At 43.5% G+C, this 24,460-nt stretch overlaps 1 protein-coding gene across 1 annotated transcript in view; it reads right to left on the minus strand.

Moving 5' to 3' along the window:
- The window catches only part of plxnc1 (plexin C1), a 71,570-nt gene that overhangs the window by 37,944 nt on the left and 9,166 nt on the right, over positions 1–24,460 (minus strand). The window contains exons 10-19 of the mRNA XM_063217701.1: positions 23,505–23,638; positions 22,872–23,057; positions 19,603–19,705; positions 17,597–17,770; positions 17,085–17,255; positions 15,771–15,864; positions 12,567–12,677; positions 12,153–12,256; positions 11,938–11,979; positions 2,414–2,538 (exon numbers count right to left, since the gene is read on the minus strand). Of these exons, the coding sequence (XP_063073771.1) occupies positions 2,414–2,538; positions 11,938–11,979; positions 12,153–12,256; positions 12,567–12,677; positions 15,771–15,864; positions 17,085–17,255; positions 17,597–17,770; positions 19,603–19,705; positions 22,872–23,057; positions 23,505–23,638 (1,244 nt within the window). The remainder of the gene's footprint in view (positions 1–2,413; positions 2,539–11,937; positions 11,980–12,152; positions 12,257–12,566; positions 12,678–15,770; positions 15,865–17,084; positions 17,256–17,596; positions 17,771–19,602; positions 19,706–22,871; positions 23,058–23,504; positions 23,639–24,460) is intronic.

Consider the following 24,460-nt stretch of genomic DNA (forward strand, 5'->3'; position numbering starts at 1 on the left):
ATCAGAGCCGGATTAAGAGGGCATGGTGCTCCTACAGGTTGCTATAGCCCCCCACGCAAAGCAAGTTTCATAACAAAAATACGTAGACAGCGTCCATGACCTTAGGGTAATTCCATGCACTTCTATATTTTCATCTGTTGCATCAATGGGAGATGGACAAGACATTTTAACCGGAAAGAGGACACTGGAGCAGCACAGATGCAATTCGTTTCTTCTTTTAACAGTAACAATTAACACTTCCTGCAACACACAGTTCTCTTCCAGGAAAGCATAACTCTCAGAATTTACCTGAAAATAATGAATATTCTTTATTTATAGCAATAATATACTGACTAATATCGATTTCTTATAGGTGCATTGTGTAGGATTGTGGCCAGAATTGGTATTGCAACTATACTGCTCATTGAAATGGTGCTGCCTATTGACAAAATTGATGAATTTTTACTCAGTAATAAACTAATATGTCCTAGTATGACCAAAGTACAGTAAGTTTTGCAACTAACAATGTCTATTTCTGAAATGATGCAAAATGGCGGACCATGGAGAAGATCCCCCTTTTCGTGTATGAAAAGTGCAAAAGTCATATTGAATACTTAGAATTTGATGGAGGTGGTAACTAGTATTTGTTAAAAAAGGTATCATTTGAGAAAGGGCAACATCAATTGTGGAAAAGAACTACTAAAAATACTACTCAGTGCACCTTAAACTACATATGATCAAGTTCTTGAAATGAGGTGGACTGTTCCTTGAAGAATATCCCACGATACAATTCGATTGTCAGCCGTAGGATCGATGCATTGATACGTGTCGATTATTATTTACACGCCTATCTCTGACACTCAAGTGACTGAAGCCGAGTCTGCTGGCATTTTTGTCCATACATAAGACATGGTTATGCACACACTCACAACTTTAGCCAAATTCACACTTGGTGGCACAAACGGTTTGAGGGACAAAAGTGAGTGATACAGTGACAGACATGAACACATTTATAAGTACGGTACTCTTACAAATGTGATTATAACACTAATAGTATGAAATTACAAAGTTGAAACCATGTAATATCATACCACTAATGTTGTAATTACATCTGTACTTCTACTTCTACTTCTATACAACTCTGATGACTAGCATGAACTGAAATGCAATGTTGAAACCCCCGGGTACGTGTGGCACTGAAAAGAAGAAGGAGCGTGAGGATGATGAGAGGAACAGGAAGCTGACCAGCAGATTGAGCAGAAAGAGAAACAGGAAGAAAAGTGCAACGTTTCACCATGAAACTGACACATAGTCACTTAAACACACAGTTTGAGCTGATTTACTACGAGTATGTTTTGCTACTAACTTTTAGAAACACACACATGCACACGCGCACGCATGTACGCACACACACACACACACACACACACACACACACACACACACACACACACACACACACACACACACACACACACACACACACACACACACACACACACACACACACACACACACACAGTATTGTAACATCAAACTGCCACCACAGAGAATCCAACATGATAAAACTACTATTTATTCCCCTCCAGTGCTAACCCGACTTTCGCCAGATAAATGGGGTCTGCCTTGCTTCACCAACATCCATCTGGAGTTATGCTATAGGCATAGGGCTCCAAAGACATGGTTTTATTTTATTTTTTTAAACTTGCATGTGATTGGTGAAACATTTTTAATGAGGTATGACATTTCTAATGAGCTGCTACTTTAAATACTCATCGATTCGAAAATCCAGTTTAAATTACAGAAACAATATCGATGACTATGTCCATGCGAGCAGCCATTGTTGTTGAAAAAACTGTCGCATTCAACTTATTTTTCCCCTTCGCCCATCAGTTAATTTTGACTTCGTCACATCTCTGAAAATGGCTGCATGGTGGTTCAGGGGCAGGTCGAATCTGAAGGTCCTCCAGACCCTCGTGTGAGCTCACGCAGCTGAGCTGGAAAACACAAGGGTCTGGAGAGAGTAAGACTACCTCCAGTGAAAGTTCAAAGTGTTTTTTTTCCTGTTTTGCCATCAGTTAATCACCTACAGTAGCAGCAGGATCATGTTGTGGTATTAACTGACCTTTGACCTCATTGTCAAATTCTGTTTTGAGCAGAATCAGAGTGTTGAGTTTGTTAGTGAGGTTTCTCACACACACACACACACACACACACACACACACACACACACACACACACACACACACACACACACACACACACACACACACACACACACACACACACACACAAACATCACACACACCCCCACAGACACATACACACACGCACGCACTCACACACACACACACACACACACACACACACACACACACACACACACACACACACACACACACACACACACACACACACACACACACACACTCACTTGTCTTTGACTTGGAAGCTCTTCTGCTCCTCCAGGGCGTGTACGAAGGAGGTGAGGAAGAGCTGGTCCCTGAGGAGCTGCGACAGCATGTGACAGCTCTGCTCCTGCTTCTCCTTCACGGACAGCTGAACACACACACACACACACACACACACACACACACACACACACACACACACACACACACACACACACACACACACACACACACACACACACACACACACACAGTCAGACCCACATTCTTAACCTAGATCATTGCAATTTCACATATGATGGAAGCTGATGCTTTTTAATCCAAAGTGCCTTTCAGCCATGCATATGATAGAGGTGGAAGGCAGGCACGTGCGTTCCAATACGGCAGGGGAGGCAGTGCCTCACCAGACATGAGAATGATGAGATGCAGTAAATGTGAATAATAGTAACAATAACAAGTTTAACAACTATTGTTTTCGAGCATCTGCACCATAACTACCATCTGTGCAGTATTTAAATAGTTTCAATCATTTTCAATCATTTGCGTGGCCAAAATCGTAATATTTGCCCATTTCATATCAAATTGCTCCGCATACGCTGAATTTGCTGCAGCTCCAAGCTTGCCTCACCCCGGATTGCGCAATCCCTCGTTAACAAGCTTGAGCGCATGCGCCATTTTGCTCGTTCTGTACATGCAACCTGGTAATATTGTATTAAACGTTTTTATAAACTTAATAGAAATATGTATGGTGTGCCCTCATTTTCCTGATAATTTGTTTCTATTTTCTATGTGTGATTATCATTTCTTTACTCTGAATGCTTTGGCATAACGCCCACTGAAAGATACAGTGGTGCGGCGAGCAGCAGCTTGGCCTCAACCTCGTTCTGGCATTGAGAGTCTTTCTGGCAGTTATGTCATAGCGAATCTGAAGTTCATAATAATACTGTCAGTCGGTGTCATTAGTGTTGGCTAGCTTGTTCACTTTGACTGCTACCATGGAAGTGGATTTCATAACGAAACTAAGAGCATTCTCAAAGTTGGATTTCCAAGGGGAAAAAAAGATGTGATAAAGAATGGAGGACCGACAGAGCTGAAGGGTTTGCTGCTGCAGGTGGCCAGTCAGAAGATTAGAACGACCCGATCATTTCAAAGTGAGTGGTACAACAGAAAATATTTTTTTTTGCTATCCGTGTCTCTTGTTTGCAACCGGCAAGAATGTCTGGAAGACCATTAGCATGGGATTTTGTGACTTAAAAATTTACCAAGGAGCCTCACGAAACACAAATCCTCGGCTACTCATATTTAATGCCAAATTGCTTTGAAGACGTGTGGGGCGTCTTGTGGCTTTGGATGAACAGCACCGGCTAAAGTAACTTTAGCATGCACAACGCCAAAGTGAAGGAGAACCGTGAGAACGTCTCATTCAGGCAACCTGCTTCAGGAAAGGTTGGCGTTTCGCGGTGGTGATGATACACACTCTTCGAATCGTGGGAATTATGTCGAGCTGATGAATGAGATCTCCGCCATTCAGCATGTTGCAAAAGGCGTTGGCATTGAGAAGGACAGGCTTCGACAGTCACGGATGTTTTCATCCAGAAAGAGCGGTGCATGGACCTGATGTACGAGTTAAGGTAAGACCAGTGCTTCCTATGTATGTGAGGCCTGTGTTTGTGAGACACGTGGGAAGAGAGAGAATCCGGCGTGATTCTGTCCCGGTTTGTTCGCCGTGGTGCTCAGTGGTAGTGTTTTGAATCCTGTGTGTGTGTGTGTGTGTGTGTGTGTGTGTGTGTGTGTGTGTGTGTGTGTGTGTGTGTGTGTGTGTGTGTGTGTGTGTGTGTGTGTGTGTGTGTGTTTGAGCATCCGCCGTGATGCTCCTGTTTGTCCACCTTGGTGCTGTGTGGTTTATGTGAGACCACTGTTTGAATCCTGTGTGTGTGTGTGTGTGTGTGTGTGTGTGTGTGTGTGTGTGTGTGTGTGTGTGTGTGTGTGTGTGTGTGTGTGTGTGTGTGTGTGTGTGTGTGTGTGTGTGTGCGAGAGAGAGCATTTTCTCTACGTTTTAATAGGCCTTACTTATGTTAAGAAAGCTATGACATATGAAACTTATCGGTAGGCCTATTTGGCAAATATTTAGTAATACTTTAGCTGCAGGGNTTTGAACCGTTATTTTGTTCCAAACGTTCCGTTCCGAACAGAAACGGAATTATAACGTTTCCGGTTCTGAGTTCCACCAATAAATTGACGTTCCCGAACCGGTTAGAACCAAAAAATATTGTTCCCGGAACGGTTAATTTCGTTCCTGTCAGCTGATTACTCCCCATAGGCCTAACTGACGTTAACCAAGAAAGACGGAAGTGCAAATGAGTCAGCCGACATTCAAAACTGTTTATTCAAGCGGATGAAAAGAATATCCTCCAGAATTTTGTCATTCAGGGACGACCTAAGCGGAGAAACAGAGAATAAATCTCAATGATGAAAATGTGCGCTCCACGCTGACTTGGGTCACGGGGAGCACTATGATGGACATTGTGAGTTTGTGCATATTTGAAGCGGCCATGGATGCCCAATAACGCCGAACATTGTCGGTGCGCTTTACACGCGCTTCCCTGCAATGTCTTACAATAATGCAATGCAAACTCTGTAGGGCTGCTCGATATTGGAAAAAATCAATATCACGATATTTTCTGCAAATATTGATATCACGATATTTTAAGCGATATAATATACGAAATTCCCAACCCCCGCCACTATTATCGTAGTGGAGTAGCACGCATAATGGCTTTCTAGTTTCTAGTGCTTTCTAGTAGCATAATGTCTAGTAAGTCTGCGTGAATGTAGACTTGAGGAGAGCGCGAGACTCGAGAGGCGTCTATTTTTCTCGACATAGAGCTAGTTCTGATGTACCACCCCTGCATTTTGCTTAATCACTTGGCTGCCATACTGCACCATAGCGTTGCAAATTATAAATGACAAAGTATCACGATATATGAATTTTGATATTGATATCACGATATATGATGAATATTGATATCGCGATATAAATACGATATATTGCACAGCCCTAAAACTCTGTCCTTTTGTATGACAGTAGTTTCTCTTAATTAAGATGTGGATTTAAGACTTCGTAATCTACAGCTCTCTCCATTCAGTCAGAGAATGTCTGATGTCACACAGGACGTGAACCTCAGCCGTCATGGTAACGTGCGCAGGAAAATAATGACTTTTTTTTTTAGTTTGAGGAACGGTATTAATCGGTATTAACCGGTTACCATTATTTTTAAATAAGTGTTCCCGTTCCAGAACATAAAATATAATAACGTTTCCGGTTTCGTTTCTGTTCCCTGTAAAATACAAAAAGTTCCTGGTTTTCGTTTTCGTTCCTTGAACCGGTTCGAAGCCCTGTTTAGCTGTATATTTGAAAATCTGATATTGGAAAAGTCAGTGCCTCACCAGCCATAAACTTGACCGCACGTCACTGGTGCAAGGAGAGGTATGGGTCTGATTTGAGCCTGCAACCCTGTGATCCAAAAGACTAACTTCTTAACCATTAGGGCCATAGCTGGCCTGTTTACACTAAATAAACCGCTGATAACTTTTGAAACTTTTTTTCTATTTGAAGACTGAAAAAGCTACTTACATTAATTATCTTTACTGCATGGCGGTGACTGACCACCAACTAGTGTGATCAGAGTGACCGACCGCCCGTTACATTATATTACACAAACCGCAAACAATACAGCAGCACACAGTGAAAAAGCAGTGTTAAAGAGTCGATTTAACATCCTCTGGAGTATTTGCAAGTGCATTTGGTTCCAGAGTACTCTCAAAGTATTGAATTTACACAGTATTTCTTTACTGTGTTGATATGACTGTGGGCACCTCCTTTCAAAAATCTGATCACAGTAACTAATCATATTACAGTGTGACTATAATTACTGTCCAGTGTCCACTTGTAACTGTGTGCTCCATCAATCACAAAACTGCTGTGCCAACCTCAGGTAAGTGCAGGTTTGAGAAGAAATTATTGTGTTTTTTTCCGGTCCATGCACATAAGTTATTTACAATACAACTGTGGACATCAAGTTTATTAGAAATGTTTTTAATTGCAAATGGATTGAATTGTTATGTGCTATGTTTTGAGGAGTGAGAGGAGTGCGTGTAAAAAGTGTGAAAGAGAGAGAGAGAAAATGTGCAAATGTGCTATTAAGATTGACATCATGAAAAAGGATTCATCTGATTGAAGTAGTTTCCTCATCAGTGTGTTGCAATCCTTAGACTTTGCAAGAAAATGCAACACTTGTTTGCTTTTTGTCACACTGACAAGCTATGCAAGCAAACATAGAACACTGAAGAGAGACAGGAACTGCCTCAGGAGACAGGAGAGATGGGGAAGGATTGGGAAATGAGAATTGATCCAGGCTGGAAATGTCAATGTCTATAATATTCAAACAATTCAAACCATAAACAGTCATTTTTGTGACAAAAATCGCCATATTTGTCCGATTCCTATTACATTGCCGCGAATATGCAGCGAATTGAGGCAGCACTGAGCCGTGCCTCACAGCGGATTGCACAATTCCTTGCTAACTGGGTTGAGCTAGTGGCTTTTGCTTGCTCTGTGTATGTTACCACGTAAAACTGTATCAAATGTTTTTATATATTTGATACATACGCGTATAATATGCCCTCATATTCCTTACAATATGTACTGTTTTCTATGTGTGTGTATCACTTGTTTAGTGTTAACAATTTCACAAATCACCGCATTGAAAAGAAAGGGGTTGAGGCAGTCAGCAGCTCTGCCGCAGAAGGGACCTAGCCTATGTGAGCTTCTTGTTTGACAGATTCTCCTACCAACTTCTAGTTCTACGTCGTCACGTAAAGTTTGATTTGGATGGCTTGTTCCCATTGACTGCTACTATGGAGGATTTAATATCGCAACTGAAAGGGCTCTCAAAGTTGGATTTTCATGGAAAAAGATTGGTATACAGAATGGACGACCGACGCCAGAGCTAAAGGAATTACTGCAGAGAACGGAAGATAACGCGATTATTTCAAAGCGAGTGGTACAACCGAAAAGATTGGCTGTGTTACCCATCTCTTGTTTGTTTGGCGAGAATGTATGGACTAGCATGGCATTCTGCAATTTAAAAAGCTTCCAAGAAGCCTCACAAAACACGAATGCTCACAACCAAAGCCAAATTGCTTTTAAGACTTTAGGGACTACTCCAATAGATGTGTCTTTGAGTGAACATCCCCAGCTAAATGTTAACGTGCACGCCAAGATCAAGGACCAAGTGATCTTCTCAGCTTTTTGGCCAAGAACAAACTGATGGAGACGGCTGGCCCTCACTATAGCAGCTAACAGTGCCCGTGGAGAGGTTACCTTGACAACCACCGCTATTGAGAGGGAGAAGCTTCTAAAACTAAGAAAAGCCGAGGAGGTGAGAGAGAGCGTGATGCTATGCCTTGCTGTGGAGGATGTAGGTTGCATAGCCTACGCCGTGGTGCTGTGTGACCTGTTCTGTGGCACCGTGGTTCATGTACAGCATGCTTTGTCTGTGGCACATGCCATGGTGCAGTCCGGTTTATCTGGCTTGTGGCATCTGCAGTTTCTGACTGACCTACTGACCTACAATGGACCAACCAACTGTAGGGACCTTTACACCTAAGTTAAGTAATTTCCCCTCATTTTACGAATGACCGCCATTTTGTAAAATACAGAAGGAAGCCATTTTCTTTCTATACTGTATCTGGCATCAGATTACATACGTAGCTCAGCCCCGCCCCTGTACCTATAAAACCCAGGTCAAGGTGTGATTCTGGGCCCGACTCCCTCTATCCAGAGGTGAAGACAACATCTCGGGACCACGAGTCTCCTTGGAGACATCTATTTTAGAAATTATTGAAACTGTAAGTTATCTTGGCCAGGTTAACACTACGGTCGATATATTTCTTCCTTCAACAGGCTTTCGTTTGTGTATCGCATTCTCATTGCGACATTTCGAGTGATCTTGCGGACACTGCAAAGACATCAGTTGAGTCAGGACGGAGGGACTCAACTCGCTAGGATAACTTTTGTACGGACAATCGTTAATCGCTTACTAGTACAGAAATCAAAGGAACCTCCCTGGAATCGAAGGAGATTCAGTTGAGGCCTGATGGTCTGTCCCCCAAGAGAGTGGACAACCCGGTACAGTTGCAGAGTTGGCGAGCGCGTGGAATGGATCCACGTGCACCCCCTTTCTCACTGGACCTCCGCAGGACGGCACGGCAAAGATCATCGGATTACACCAGTGTTTCCCAACCAGGGGTACATGTACCACTAGGGGTACGCGAGCACACCTCAGGGGGTACGCGGAAAAATGTAATAATAGCAAATTTATTGAGTGTAGTCACATTGGGATAGGGGAACAGAGCATGTGTGAGGGCGAGGGGGTACTCATCATATGACAAAATGGCTTAGGGGGTACGCAGGACAAAAAAGGTTGGGAAACACTGGATTACACAACTAAATATCCCTTTCCTTTCCCTGTTCAACGACGCAAGACTCTTTGGACTTATTGCTTTGGACATATTGCACTGAATTGGGCAAATATATGCAATTAGGACTGTTACATAGCTTTGAGGAGTTGTGTTTAAATATCCACACTTGTAGACTGTGATATATATTTGATTTTGGGTTATTTTGTTCTATCTGTTCTTTCTTTTCTTTCTCTCTTTCTCCTCTCTCATCACCACAAATAGCCACATGCTATTCTTAGTTTACATACCGGTAGTTGCAGTATTGCCATACATGCACCCACATGTAAATTATCCACTCACAGAGATACACGTACCAGTGTTTTAACCCATAGAGTTATCGAGTCGAGGACGTAAGCTATTGTTGGAAAGAGCGCCAAGCGCCCCTTTCCCTTCCCCCACGTATACTGTAAACCCTTTAAACAAAGGACGGTATTCTCTGATCAGCTTGAATTCTTATCTTGAAGATAGTTTCCCGCTTCATCAGCCGAAAGCTTGACACTCCTCCTTGTATCTCATATTTCGGTTCTGCGCGTCCGAGCTGCGCAGAATCATTTGAGCCATAGTTCATACCGAACATACATCTCTCACTCTCTCTCTCCTCCCACCGCTCCGCACACGCACAGAAGTGTGCGGCGCCCGCAAAGCGCGCGCCATTCTCCTCTCCTCTCTCTCTCTCTTTCTCTCTCTCGCATAGCGTACAAACACACACACACACACCCCGTGTATATATTGTATATTTTACTTAAGTTCTTATGCCCTGCAAGTCACATTGGCTGTATCAGTGTTATGACCGGATGATGCTTTTACAATAAATATGCATTGTGGTGAACCGTGTTTTTCTTATTTGAACAATTTCCACCAAGTCAACCAGAAAAGAATTCACACAAAACCTTCAGATTATTACTCAATAATGGTCATGATTTTATGAGACGGTCATGAAACGTGTTTTATGCAATCATTAATTAGACAATTGACGATTCCATAAGTACACACCTACACATTATTGATACCCAGCGCGAAGAGTTTAACACACCCTTCATGCATCATTTTTTATACTCTAATTTCTCACATAGTAATAACACATTACATATTTGGAACTGTATAAGAATATTATACTTATTAATGTAATTATCATTACATTACTGTACTTCCCTTAGATTTAATGGTGCAAGCCGTGTGAGAAAGTTATCCACACCCAATAATAATTTCGATTGCATAACTGCAATTGACCCTACATTTAATGTTGCCCCTTAGTGAGGAAGAATATTCCTCACCCATTAATTGCAAGAGTACCTACATTTAATGGTCCCTGCGTGTGAGGAAGAGCATTCCTCATACCCATACATTGTAGTAGACCCCCCATACTCAAATAGCGGCCCGCGGGCCACTTGTGGCCCGCGGGGCATCTATTTGTGGCCCTCGAATAATTTTGAAAAATTAATTAAAAAAAAAAAAAAAAATTTTTTTTTTTTTTTTGGTCCGATCGCGCTGCCGGCTCTTATTTTGAAATCGCGCCACAGACGCTAGGAAGATGCGTGCCGTGTCTCCGCCCCCTCAATCAGTTTCTCCCTGCAGGCTCCAAACAGAAGTGACTATGAGGGTGGCAGAGGCTGTTGTGAGGTAGACTACTGAAGGGAAGTACGGTAGAACTTGTAAATAAATTATTTACAAAGTTCTCTTTGCCTCGTTTTTGAAAGTAATGGTCCACATTTCATTGCATACAGTGTGTTAGGACTTCGAATTGGTTTAGCACTAGCTGTAGCTAGTTGCTAACACAAATGAAGGCAAATTGTGTTTGAGCTCTGCTGGCAGCTAACTAGGGGTAGCCTACTTAAAAACGAATTGCTTGATAAACTTTTCACACTTTTAAACAGTCCCCAAATAGTTCGTTTGGAAAGCTAAGCCCCTCATAAGATTTCAAACAAAGTTATGAGCAACTTGATGATTTATTATTGGCTGTTGCATTTAATCAACATTGCATCAATGTGCCATTTTCTTGATGGCAAAACCTGGTGTCCTCCTATCTATGTGTCCTCTTTGTTGGGTCCATTATTGCATCTGATTCTCATTATGCATGTGAGAGCTGCATAAACAAAGTCATAATAAGCTAAATTTGTTTGAAAAGTGTTATCAGGTTTCAGGTTTATTGGTTTTCTCACTAAGAAATAAATGTTTATGAATGTAGTCTGCAAATATAGGCTAATCTTATGTCATTTAAAAAAGATAATCTTATGTCATTTAAAAAAAAATACTGAAGGGTGGGTGGCAATGACAGCAAGGCAGGCACCTCACCCCACAGTGCTCCAGAAAAATGCAGGCCCTTTATGAGAGAAATGTTCTCCCATCCTGTCACTGGAAACTAAATATCTGCTGTGGGTGTGAGTGCGTGTGTTTTGTGATTACAAAGGCCTTATCATTTTTTATTTTTTTTAAAAATATTTTTTTTTGGTGGGGGTCGTGTCGTGTCAGCCCGGCCCGGCCCTTTATTGGGAGGAATTTTGAAAAACTGGCCCTCGGGGACTTTTAATTGAGTACCCCTGCAGTAGACCCTACATTTAATAGTGCCCCGTGTGAGGAAGAATATTCCTCACGCCCATTAATTGCAAGAGTACCTACATTTAATGGTCCCCACGTGTGAGGAAGAACATTCCTCATACCCATACATTGTAGTAGACCCTACACAAACAACGAACTGTCTGACCGACAAATGCTGTGATGATGTTCATAGCGTGACTAGGCCAGCAGGAAATCAAGTGACCATCATAAGTACACTGTTTAGACGCTTTTCATTTATCGCACGTCTTTAGCATTCCTTCTCATGCAACTGCTCTGAAACTAAACAACTTGTATCTCAGGTCTTTATGACAGAAACTGAACGAGGTTTAGTAACGTGTGTGTGTGTGTGTGTGTGTGTGTGTGTGTGTGTGTGTGTGTGTGTGTGTGTGTGTGTGTGTGTGTGTGTGTGTGTGTGTGTGTGTAGGTGTGTCTGTATAAGATAAAAGCAAATCGTCTTATAATGTCTCACCTGGTTGACGTCATTCATCATGGCAGTAGATAAAGGTCCACCCTGAACACACATAAGGAAAACACATACAGCATCAATATACAGCCAGTGGTTGAGAGGCATAATGTGTTACGCACACGCGCACGCACACCGGCAGACAGACACACACACACACACGCACGCACGCACGCACGCACGCACACACACACACACTGTTTGAGTAGTAGGTAGGCTACCTCAGGAAAGAAGATTCTAGAAGCAAAGTGCTTGTAGTCCAGGAAGGGTATGGCTGCTGTGCTGGAGATCAGCTCTGAGCGCTCCGTCTGCATGTCCACAAAACCTACAACAAACAGAGAAGACGCTTCAGCTATCTCAGGTACATGTGTGTTTGGGGGAGAGAGAGAGAGAGAGAGAGAGAGAGAGAGAGAGAGAGAGAGAGAGATAGATAGATAGTGTGTCTGTGTGTGTGTGTCTGTGTGTTTCATAAAAACCCAGCAAAGTGTACACAACAAATTTCAAGTAAAGAAAAACAAACATCCTCATCGTGTTTGTGTGCATGCGTGCGTCTGTGAGTGTGCGTGCATGTGCGTGCCTATGGATGCGTGCAGTTTGTACGTGTGTGCGTGCTTGTGTGTGCATTTTCCACAGACCTTCTCGGATCTTGTTGCGAATGTCACACTCGATGTCGTCCAGCTCCCTCCTCATCTGCTTCCTCATCATCTTCTGCTTCTTCCTGTTCAAGTACAGAACCACCAACACCACTGACAGACAAACAAAGAAAGAAAGATATATATATATATACATATACATACATACATATATATATATATATATATACAGGGCTCTAAATTAACTTTTTCCACCACCAGCCAATTTGGCTAGTAGACATTTTTTCTTACCAGCCAAACAGAAGTTCAACTCGCCATTTTTTAATCTTGCCAAAATAGGCTATGCGTTAGGCTAGTTATGTTTTTTATTATTATTATTATTATTATTACTATTATTGTGGTTATTTTATTCAAATTTCCACAACACATAAACACTATAGGCCTACATACTAGGTCTATAATAAGCATATTATATATACTTTTTTTTAAACTTCTGCTTTATTTTTTATCTTATTTTTACCTCTGAAAACAATGAATCACCAGCCACACACAACAGACCTTTAAACCAAACACACAGCCAAACACGACAAAACCTCACACTCCAAGGAGGGAGAAGAGATGAGAGGAAAAGAAGAGGAGGAGAGGAGTCAACACACACACACACACACACACACACACACGTTGTGCAATAATGGATATGATGTCGTGTGTGCCTATTGTGTGTTTATGTGGCCTACAGTATGATGCTATAGGCACCATTATTTCCTCCAGGAGCTCTTCTCTACCATGCGCAACAAAATAACAAGAAACCTACGATATGTTTAACTAAAAGCAAATAATATCACGGAAATGTTCGCTTCCTTTGTTACTTCCATAGCGTAGCCTACTCGCACGGGCATAAGGTCTGCCCTTCTTTCCGATGGCGTGGGCTTTCCAACTTATTTGCGCCAGGACTTGAAACATTTCAGAAGACAACTGACAGCTACGCTCACACTACTCTGACAGCCCGTTCTCCTCCTCTGCCCTTGTCGCTATTTCGTTCCACAACACTCCTGTTATTGAAACTCTTCGGTCAGGTCCTCGCAGCTTAAAAAGGCAGCCTGTTAGAGCAAGGTGCCGGTGTAAGTGTCGGTGAATGCTAATAGTAACAGTAGTCCTAATAGTGACGTTAAAAGTGGTAGCGCGAAAGCGACAGGAGCAGGGGAGAGCTGCCTGTCAAAATAGTGTGAGCGCACAAAAGTTCTGAAATGCGTTCTGTCCTGGCGCGCGCAACAGCAGCACGGAGTGGCTGCTGCTTCGGAAAGCTCACGGTGGGGTGGGGTCACGACGGGAGTGTTTATGGGTAATGTAGGAAATCTTGCCGTATCGTTGTCATACAAGCCGCCGTTTACCGTTCACAATTTACTGTAGGCTACTCGGGCGCTACTAGCCAAATGGGCGGGTAGGTATTTTTTTCCACCGGCCAAAATTAATTTTCACCCGTGTTTGGCGTGTTGGCGTGTGTTAATTTAGAGCCCTGTATATATATATTAGGGGTGGGCATAGATTATTTTTTTTAATCTAGATTAATCTCACTGTAATTTTGAAATTAATCTAGATTAATCTAGATTAATCTATATCAAAATGGCTCATTCAGAAATGGCGCGCTAGCGAAATAATGCCGGAAAAAAAACTTTTTATTCCAAAATGCATCTTATCTTCAAAAAATGGTCATGTTGATACTTGGTGATGAAAAAAAACGCACTGCAATATGTGTAAAGTGTGTCCAATTGGAAGCATTTACAGTTATAAGATACTGAAATTTCAAAATGAACGGCGCTATAACTTGTAGAGGCAAATACAGATAAATCTATCAAACAATTAGGCTATTTAAACAAAATGACCTCAACAATTCAGCATTTCTAATAGAGAGAGAGAGAGAGAGAGAGAGAGAGAGAGAGAGAGAGAGAGAGAGAGAGAGAGAGAGAGAGAGAGAGAGAGAGAGAATCTGCCACTGACTGTTAAAAAGAGCAGCGGCTCCTTTAAGAGAGGGAGGCACAGTAAGCGCACAGTAAGCTCAGCAGCCCTCAGCAGAGGCAGGCTACTGGATATGTAGAAACAACAGCACTGGCCCACGGCAATTTGGCCTAAACCTGACAGTTGTTCTCAGAGTTAGAATGCCAGAGGAGTTACAACTCGAAATTCGAAACTCGAAATTCAGTTTGCAAAAAAAAAATCAAGCGCGACAACCGCGAGGTTTATTACCGTCTGACATGAGAATATCTCACTGAGTCGCAAATGCGCGAATGCAACACAAACATTCAGTGAGAGTATATTGGCAGTTTCAGTTTGACAATCTTCAAAATGCATATCGCACGGAATATTTTGCAATTATGGCACAGGCAAGATTTCTGAAAGTTGTTTATGTGTTCCATGCAATGCGAGAGGAAATGTAGGCTATGTCGGGCTGGTAGGCTACTCACACACAATAATATCTCTATGCTTCACCTCAAACAATTGTATCTCTTTAGTCTACCACTTATGAAAAAGCACTCAACACAACACCTACCAAGGCAGAGGGATTAATGTTTTCAGCATGCAAACACTGTTCATATTTAGTAGGTCTGCTGAAGCAACAGGTGGAGAGGAGAAAGCGACTGGAGCGCAGTCTGAAAGCGTCTGTCAATGGAACGCTATGGTGATGTGCATACCAAAACCCATATTTTGAGAATAGATTAACGTGCGATATTTTCTTTATCGCGCGACAAGAGTCTCACATTGTCGCAGCACGTTAACGCCGATAACGGCCCACCACTAATATATATATATATATCAAAAACTATCAGAAAACAGGGGGCGCTGTGGCGCAGCGCTAAGCCCCCCACATTTGGGCTTGCATGCCCACGGGGACCCCGGTTCGAGTCCGGCCGGGGTCATTTCCAGATCCCACCCCGTCTCTCTGTCCCACTCGCTTCCTGTCACCATCTCAGACTGTCCTATCAAATAAAGGCATAAAAGCCCCTAAAATATATATATATAAAAAAAAACTATCAGAAAACAAACAGGAAATCGGAGTGCTTCAGGGTCTTCACCTTTTGTCCTTGGTGCTCATCAGTGTAGGGATTCTCAAAGTGTATATGGCCTGAAGAAGGCCATATGAGCCGAAACGCGTAGGAATTGTTGTCAAATAAAAAAGTATAAAAACTGTAACGTTGAGTGCCTCGGATTTCCTCTACCCTGAACACATATTAAAAAGTATATTCTCACCACAGAGTGCAAGCATGATGACGATGGGGATCGGGATGATGTAGCCAAGGTTCTGCTGCTTCTTCAGGGTGTGTGAGAACCCTCCAACCGTGATCTACAGCACACAGTAAAACAGGCACTTTACAAACACCCATATATGGCAGCTTTAATGTGCTTCAACATATTCTGTTGTGTGAGTGGGAGATGTTACATTGGCCTCTGCCCACTTACACTCCTACGACACATAACATTTCATGTTCAAATCATGTTACTATATACAATATATTAATAGTGTATGTGCGCCAACTGTAACACACATTTGAAATGATCCTGCGGGTCAAATAAAATGATCCCGCAGGTCAGATTTGGCCACCAAGCCTGAGTTTGACATCCCAGCCTTAAATCTTTATCCATGTCTGCCTTGATCAGGAAGCATCATCGATCTTTTCATTGATCTTGGTATTTTGTAATCATGCAACATAATGTTATTGAGATAATTGTTAGAGAATGAATGTGTTTTGGTTGTGTTGTGTGCCAGGGTGGTGTCGAGGAGAGGGTGGGAGATGGGTAATGTGAATGTGAACGTGAACGTGATTGCTGGAGGCGAGAGAGATGTTTTGGCTTAGCTAGGACCAGGGCAATGGGTTAGAATAGTGTTTCTCAATGGGGGCGCTACAGCGAAGGATAGGGGCGGGACTTACTTCCCATTTGGGGGTATTAGTTAAAAAAAAAATTCGATTCTAAAGGTGGCGTTGGCAGGCTCATGATGAGGTCAAGGGGGCATTTGTTCAAAAAAGGTTGAGAACCACTGGGTTAGAATGTCCAATGTGTCTGAATGAGTGCCAAAACCTCTGTCTTTTTCTTTTCTCTTTTGTATGTCTTACCGGTAAAGTACGTGTATGTAATTTTTTTTCACTGATTTATCTAAGAAACATATTCATTGCTTGTACATAAATGACCACTTGCTAATTAATTGATGCACACTAGCTGTGGGTGTACCACCTGATGTCTGTGACGACAAAACAACATCATTGACCCATATACTGTACCTCGCTTTGTCTGAGCTGTCTGTTGGTGTTGTTGCTTCTATAGTGCTGCAACCTCCTGGACTGGGATATCCCATGCTGCTTTGCACAATCATCCCGAGGTCTGGTGGTAACCAGGCAAGCGACCTCCTTCTCTCTGAGACAAATTCATCCATGTGCTACCAGAGAGACTAATAAACACACCTAAACTAACTTAGCCCTAACCCAAACTCACCTGACCTACATAACTGTAAGACGCTGTGGATAAAAGAGTCATGCCAGTGTAATCCTGCATCCTGGTGCTACTGACCTTGATAGTCTCTATGCTGAGTCTTGCCTTGCCATTAATCTCGCAGATCACGGAGGAGGCCGCATCGCTGTGCTCGATATCTTGCACCTCGCACTCGTATGACTCTTCTCCCCCGGACAGGGCCTCCACCTGAATCTCAGATACGTTCAAGCCCAGGGAGTCAGCTGTTTTCTGCAGAGAGAGAGAGAATAGGGCGGAGACAGAGAGAGAGATGGAGAGAGAGCGAGAGAGGGGGGGGGGTAAAACTGCTGAAGTGTGTGTTTGTGTGTGTGTGTGTGTGTGTGTGTGTGTGTGTGTGTGTGTGTGTGTGTGTGTGTGTGTGTGTGTGTGTGTGTGCGCATGTGTGTGTGTGTGTGTGTGAGAGAGAGAGAGAGAGAGAGAGAGAGAGAGAGAGAGAGAGAGAGAGAGAGAGAGAGTGAGAGTGTGTGTGTGCATGTGTGCGTGCGTGTGTGTGCAAGTGCGTGTGTGCGTGTGTGCGTGCATGGGCATATGTGAATGGACAGAAAGTCTACCTGTATGACGATATCCAAGTTATTGCCGGTTGGCGTGGCGGTGAAACCGGTAAATTGGGGATTTGGGAGATAGGAGAGCTTCTGTGAGCACCTCACTGACTGGTTACCCACACTTACATCCACAGACACTTCCCCAGGTGCATGAAAAGTTGGGGAGATATACTTGAGGTGAGTCTGGAGGGCAATAGAAAACAACAACATTTCAGTCTTTGTACAGACCTGCGGTGTAAGTCTACACAAAAAGCAATTTGCAAACGTAGCATCCAAATGCAAGCGATGAAAGAGGACAGCAATCCTGGGGGGAAGATCATCTCAACTCCACGGAGGACAGTATAGTACGGACATTATAGTACGGTGCACATTATAGTACTCTTTCGTGCCTCGGGGTAGTTTGGTGCTTTCTCCTGCTGACCACAGTCCCACCCTGGGGCCGTGCGGTGTGCACATATAACGGAGGCTAACTAGCAGAGTTGGCGTGGAAGGTGGAACGTTTGTAAACCTCCCTCCCTAAAGCCTCATACAGTGTCGATGCCATTGGGCTGGGGGACTGGCCCTTTAGTCCAGCAGTATCGTACTGGGCCTCCCATTTCCGAACCGATGTAGTTGACGAGGTCGCAGGTTTGCGCCCCTAAGGGGGACGAACAATGCAAGAAGACCTCCGTCACACACACCGTCGGGCTAGCAGTCGTTACGGGTCACGCCAGAACCGTATTAAGGCACTGTGGTGCCTTCTGACTGTCTGTAAATGGTTGGTGGCCCCTGGGCACTGTGCCACTGTCCCCTATAGATAATCCGTCCCTGGTCACTGTACTGGTAGGCTGCTAGAGCACCCTTTTTCAATAATACGGGCGGGCAAATCGAATAGGTCTGTCTGCGGATATGTTGCTGGAACTTGACAAAACTACTGTCTGTCCACCAACTTGATGACTTGTACATTGAACACAAGGAAAGCCTTTGTAGACAGCAGAGGAAATTAAAACCCTAACGGCACTAAGAGGAGGAGAAGTTGTAGTAATAGTAGTAGTAGTTGAACTGTATCTAGTAGCCATACTACAGTACCCATACACATTTTGATAAATACTTTCATTGGACATTCTCAGCGAATACAAAACATTTAAAAGTAACAGCTATACGGATTGGAATGCTTGCCTATAAATAGACACCCACCTCCCCCCTCCCCCCTGCCCACACCTCCAACTGCACGCCACCCGCCTCAGACAAGTACACATAAGCTACGTTTCCACCAAGCAGTACGGTACAGTACGGTTCAGTATCTGCCAATTTGGTACGGAATGCTTTGGTACGGTGCGGTTCGGCTTGTGTCTCCACCGCAAAGGATAGGCCTACAACAATAGAGCCCCACCCACCACCTGCCCCCCACCAATACATATCAGGTGAGGTTTTTGTCTAGTGGGGCCAAAACGGTTGATAAGTGCTAGTGACAATGAGGTCAGATAGAAACCATGCGGAGTGAGACAGCCCTGAGTCAGCTTGGCCGGCCGTGGTCAGATGACAGCTGATGGAAACAGAAATATAAGCAGCCTACTGTAGGAAAGCAGATTCGCTACGTGACTGAAAAAATAACAGAGATAGATATCTTTCTACATGGCCACACACACACACACACACACACACACACACACACACACACACACACACACACACACACACACACACACACACACACACACACACACACACATACGCACGGACACACACTCACATACTTACGCAACCACACAGACGTGCGCACACACACACACAAACATGCCCATGTGCACGCACACACACAAACACACACACACACACACACACACACACACACACACACACACACACACACACACACACACACACACACACACACACACACACACACACACACACACACACACACACACACACACACACTGGAAACAACGCAGGGAGGAGCGACTAGTAGCAGGGTCTTAGAATGGGGAACCTTGTGATGATCTCATAACCAACAGAAGAAGAAACATTCTTACCTCAGAGATGAGTTCAGGGGTCATGGCAGGAGGAGAGTTATCATGCCAGACCTGCTCCACAAACTTCAGCTTAGAACCCAGAATGGAAATATTCCTGCCACCGCTGCAGAACAGAGAACACAGAGAACGGAACCCAACGGTAGGTCAGCTCAACTGGGTGAGGAGATCAGGACTCAGAACGTCTGAAGAAAGAACTGGGTGCGTTCCACGTGTTGCGTAACCTCTTGCCAAGCTGGCACATGGTGGTGACTGGTAGCTATAAAACCTCTTTATATAGAGTATATAGTACTTTATATATAAACCATTTTATATATACTGCATATAAGGGGCTTTTATGCCTTTATTAGATAGGACAGTGCGAGATGGTGGAAGGAATCGAGAAGGAGAGAGAGATGGGGGAGGATCGGTAAATAACCTCGGCGCCGGAATCGAACCCAGGTCCCTGACGTAACAGTCAATTCCCCAAAAGTTTGAGGCACAGCCGGGGCCTTTAAAACCACAGTTTTCATTGCTTCTGACCCATTTGGACGCCTGGTGGTGACTGCTTCAAAAAGAGTACGATACCCACAGACATGAGCACGTTCATCTCTCACCATTGACACACCAACTTCATGGATATAAATAAGGTCCACCCACCCCAATTCCTCCTTGATTGCCAGGGAGTCAATGGAAACGTACACTGAACTTCCAGGTTAGAACTGTACACAGAATCACCATCAGTCTAATGCACACACTCCATGCAAGAGAGTCCCGGAAATGTGTCATGAATCGATGCATCCTGTCACCCATGTCTTATTTTTTTGCGAATTCTGCATCACCACTATTGCATAAGGTTCTTTGGAAATCCCAAAATGAAACTATGAAGACCAGACTTACTCTTTGAAACCTGATCAGAACAACTAGGATAATGCTAATGGACATACAGTATATCACGAAAGTGAGTACACCCCTCACAGTTTTTGCAGATTTGTGAGTATATCTTTTCATAGGAAAGCATTACAGAAATTTAACTTTGACACAATGATTAGTGACCTTTTAACAACATATTTAACCGCTTAGATTTCTTGTTCACTCAGAAAAAAACAAAATACAGCCCTTAATGTTTGAACATGTACCCACAATAGTGAGTACACCCCAGATTAAAATCCGGTAGAGAATGGGCCGTGTTGGATCGAATTTTATCTAAATGAAAAGGAATTAAAAGGGAGGTCATCTGTGTGCGTTTCAACCTTTCCTTGCATTGAACTTTTGCATTTTGAGTGTGCACCTGGCTTAAGTAGATTGGTGTGAGATTTGAAAGCAATCCTATGGAGAATATCATGATCTGCTTCAGTAGTCACAGTGCATGTTGACATGCATGTTTCTTTTAGGTGTCCCTCAGATTGACAATGTTGACAGCATTCATGCATCCCCAAACCATGTCAGTCCGACCACCATGCTTGGCTATTGAGAGGATACACTTTTTTGTAAAACTCACCTGTTTACCACCACACATGTTTGACACCATCTAAAGTAAATTTGTTTATCTTGGTCTCTTCAGATCACACAACATGGTTCCAGTGATCCATATCCTTGGTCTGTTCATCTCTCTTGAGACCAAGATAAACAAATTTGCTTTAGATAGTGTCAAGCATGTGTGGTGGTAAACAAGTGAGTTTTATGCACACATGTATATAGGAGAGACAGAGAGAGAGAGAGAGAGAGAGAGAGAGAGAGAGAGAGAGAGAGAGAGAGAGAGAGAGAGAGAGAGAGAGGCAGACACTCAGACACACAAACACACAGACAGAGAGTGATAGACACAGAGACAGAGACAGACAGACAGAGAGAAATGTGCAGGGGGAAAGAATGAGAGAGAGAGAGAGAGAGAGAGAGAGAGAGAGAGAGAGAGAGAGAGAGAGAGAGAGAGAGAGAGAGAGAGAGAGAGAGAGAGAGAGAGACAGAGACAGAGACAGAGAGAAATGTGTGGGGAGACAGAGAGGGAGCGAGAGAGGGACAAAGACATAGAGACATAGAGACATTCGTAGAGACAGAGACAGAAAGACAGAAATGTGTGAGGAGACACTGAGAGAGAGGTGGGGGGAAGGAGGGCAAGCAAAGGAGAAGTGAAACTGCAGACTTGAGCCATGCTAGGAACTAGAGTGAAGGAACTAGGAAGCTCTGCAGTCTGACACATCAGCCTGGCCCTGGCTCAGAGAGGATGGTGTTAACGTGACACTGTGAAATACGAGCCGATCAGTCGCACCCGATAAGGGGATCTCACCAAAATCTGTCAGCATGTGCGATACAAAGACAAAAAGGAATAGATTCATTACGAGAGTGGCCTATTGAAACAGTGTGCATCAGCAAAAATAAGCACATACTCAGCCACTTTATGCCCTTTTAGAATGTGTTGACAGCAACGCCAAGTAGTTTTTGTCTGTGGTCGGTCCACGGGCTTGAAGTGAAATTGTCTCTCAAAGAGACAACTCCTTCAAACTTGCTTAATAATAATAGGACCTTTGAATGTGTGCTTTTGTGTGTTTCACACAGCACTCGCAGGGCAATAGCCAGACTACTGCATTTTGCAAGAAGTGAAATATAGTACAGAACAATCTGTTCATTTTCTTGTAGATGAGGTCGATCTCTAAACTATTTGTCGACATGATGAATCTGTAAACAAACTCCAAGCTTATGTCTGCCTCATAATATGCCCTGTTCTGTAGTTGGGATCCCAAACTCAGGTCAAGATTTCAACGTGGGTCTCCATGTTGTCCTTCAGCTTGGAACGAGTGCACAGGGCAGCATGGCAATTCCCTGGCTAATACAACACATGCTTCCTGTCCTCAGTGATACTCTGCCTCAAATGGCATGCAAACAGATGGACACAGTCTGAATAAGAAGTCTTCTCATGAGGCAGAATCTCCTTATGAAAGCACTCTAACTCTAACTCTCTTAGAATAACTCTCTCTCTCTCTCTTACACACACACACACACACACACACACACACACACACACATACACACACACACACACACACACACACACACACACACACAAACACACAAACACACACACACACACACACACACACACACACACACACACACACACACACGGACATCTTTTCTACTTCTAGGGTGGTTTCGTCAGGAACACGTGGCAATGAAAATCGATTCTGATTCAGTAAAGCTTACGGAACTCAATTACATTAATCTGCATGTAACGGAACTGAATTAAACGGAACTGAATTACGCTGAATTATGCGAAACGGCGTTGTGTGTGACCTCACCTTGCCCATGTGGTCTTTGGCTGTAGACTCCTGCAGGTGGGCGGAGCGTCGTATGTGAGTTTGGCGGTGCCGTGACACTGGTCATCTGGCGTCAACACGCACACTCTCACCGTGCCTTTGGTTCCACGTGGAATGTCGAACTTCAGAAATTCAGAACCACCGCTGGTAGAATAGAGCACCTGTGACCTGGGCACGAGACAGAGGAGGGGAAAACGTGAAGCGGACATGTTGAACTTGCGTCCGCCAGCATTTTCCATTACGGTAGTGTAAGTCCAATATTAATGACAGAGAATTCTGAAGACTTTGTAAATTCGACACTGGCCATGCTTACATTATGTTTTCAATTCTGAATCAATTATTCAGAATGAAATAGTTATGTGAAGTTTACATTGCACTTTCATTTAATTACGAATTGTGAAGTGTTTACATGATGACATTAAGCTTTATTCAGAATTGAGTTCATTCTGAATTAAATGTCTCATGTAAACGAGACCACAGACTATGTAAGTTTGTGTTGTATCCAACACTCTTCTAGTTGATCTTTACACTCTAAAGTGTTGAGATAACACCACAAAAAATAACTGTACAAATGAGTATAATTCCAATTCTGTACCCAGGACCCCCTGCACCTACTCTTTAGGAGTGCAGTCCAACGTTCCTTGGAAACGGACCTTGGTAATGGATTTCAGGTTCTTTCCAGTGATGATGGCATCCTTTCGGCCATGGATTGAAACTTCACTGGGTGTCATAGACAAAATCTCTGGCTTCTAATGGCAGTACAAAGGAATTGGTGGAGAGAAACATGGAATAGCGTTAAAGGATAGTTCCGGCGTAAAATGAAAGTTTCACCATCGCTTTCCCATGCCACATAATGTATCTAATGATGAGCCATTCCGGGCAATGCCGCGCCGTTATGGAGTTAGCTTATTTTAAGCTTTTTGGTGAAAAACGTAGCCAACGCATCACGGCGGGGCCAATTATAAACCTATTCTTTTCTGATGTTTCCCCGCTATAAACAACTTCAAAAACGCTACACACTTCATCACAAAGGTCTCGTCAATCAAACCGAGGCACAGAGAATGTCATCGGACCACACAATCTTTCACTGGCCAGTGTTTTCAGAGGTGTCTCACTGTTGCAACTCTCTGACCCGGATGCCAGGGCGCGCGAGGTCAGAAGGACCATTACGCAACGGAGGAGGGCTGGAGGAATTTATAAAGTCGTACTAGAAGTACTCTTACAGATGTAAGTACACCACCAGTGGTGTGTTATTACAAAGCTGAATCCATGTTATAATATACCGTGTTGCAATTACTTTGTGAGAGTAGTACTCTCCATGCAACTCTTCAAATCTGCTGCCTGCACACACGGTAGTAGCGATCCCTCCGGGTTTTTACGCCAGTTTCGTCCACTTCTAATGTTATTAGCCATTCCCGTAATATGGCTGGTTTAGACAGTGGCAGTCGGTGAAAACGGTCGGGGTTCCAGCTTTTCATTTTACGGTCGTAGCCGGTGCGAACCGCGGACCATGTTTAGCCTACCTAGCCACCTGATTGAGTAGCCTGCATCCGGGTCAGAGAGTTGCAACA

The sequence above is a fragment of the Engraulis encrasicolus genome, chromosome 15 (genome assembly GCF_034702125.1).
Source record: "Engraulis encrasicolus isolate BLACKSEA-1 chromosome 15, IST_EnEncr_1.0, whole genome shotgun sequence".
In the NCBI taxonomy this organism is placed as follows: domain Eukaryota; kingdom Metazoa; phylum Chordata; class Actinopteri; order Clupeiformes; family Engraulidae; genus Engraulis; species Engraulis encrasicolus.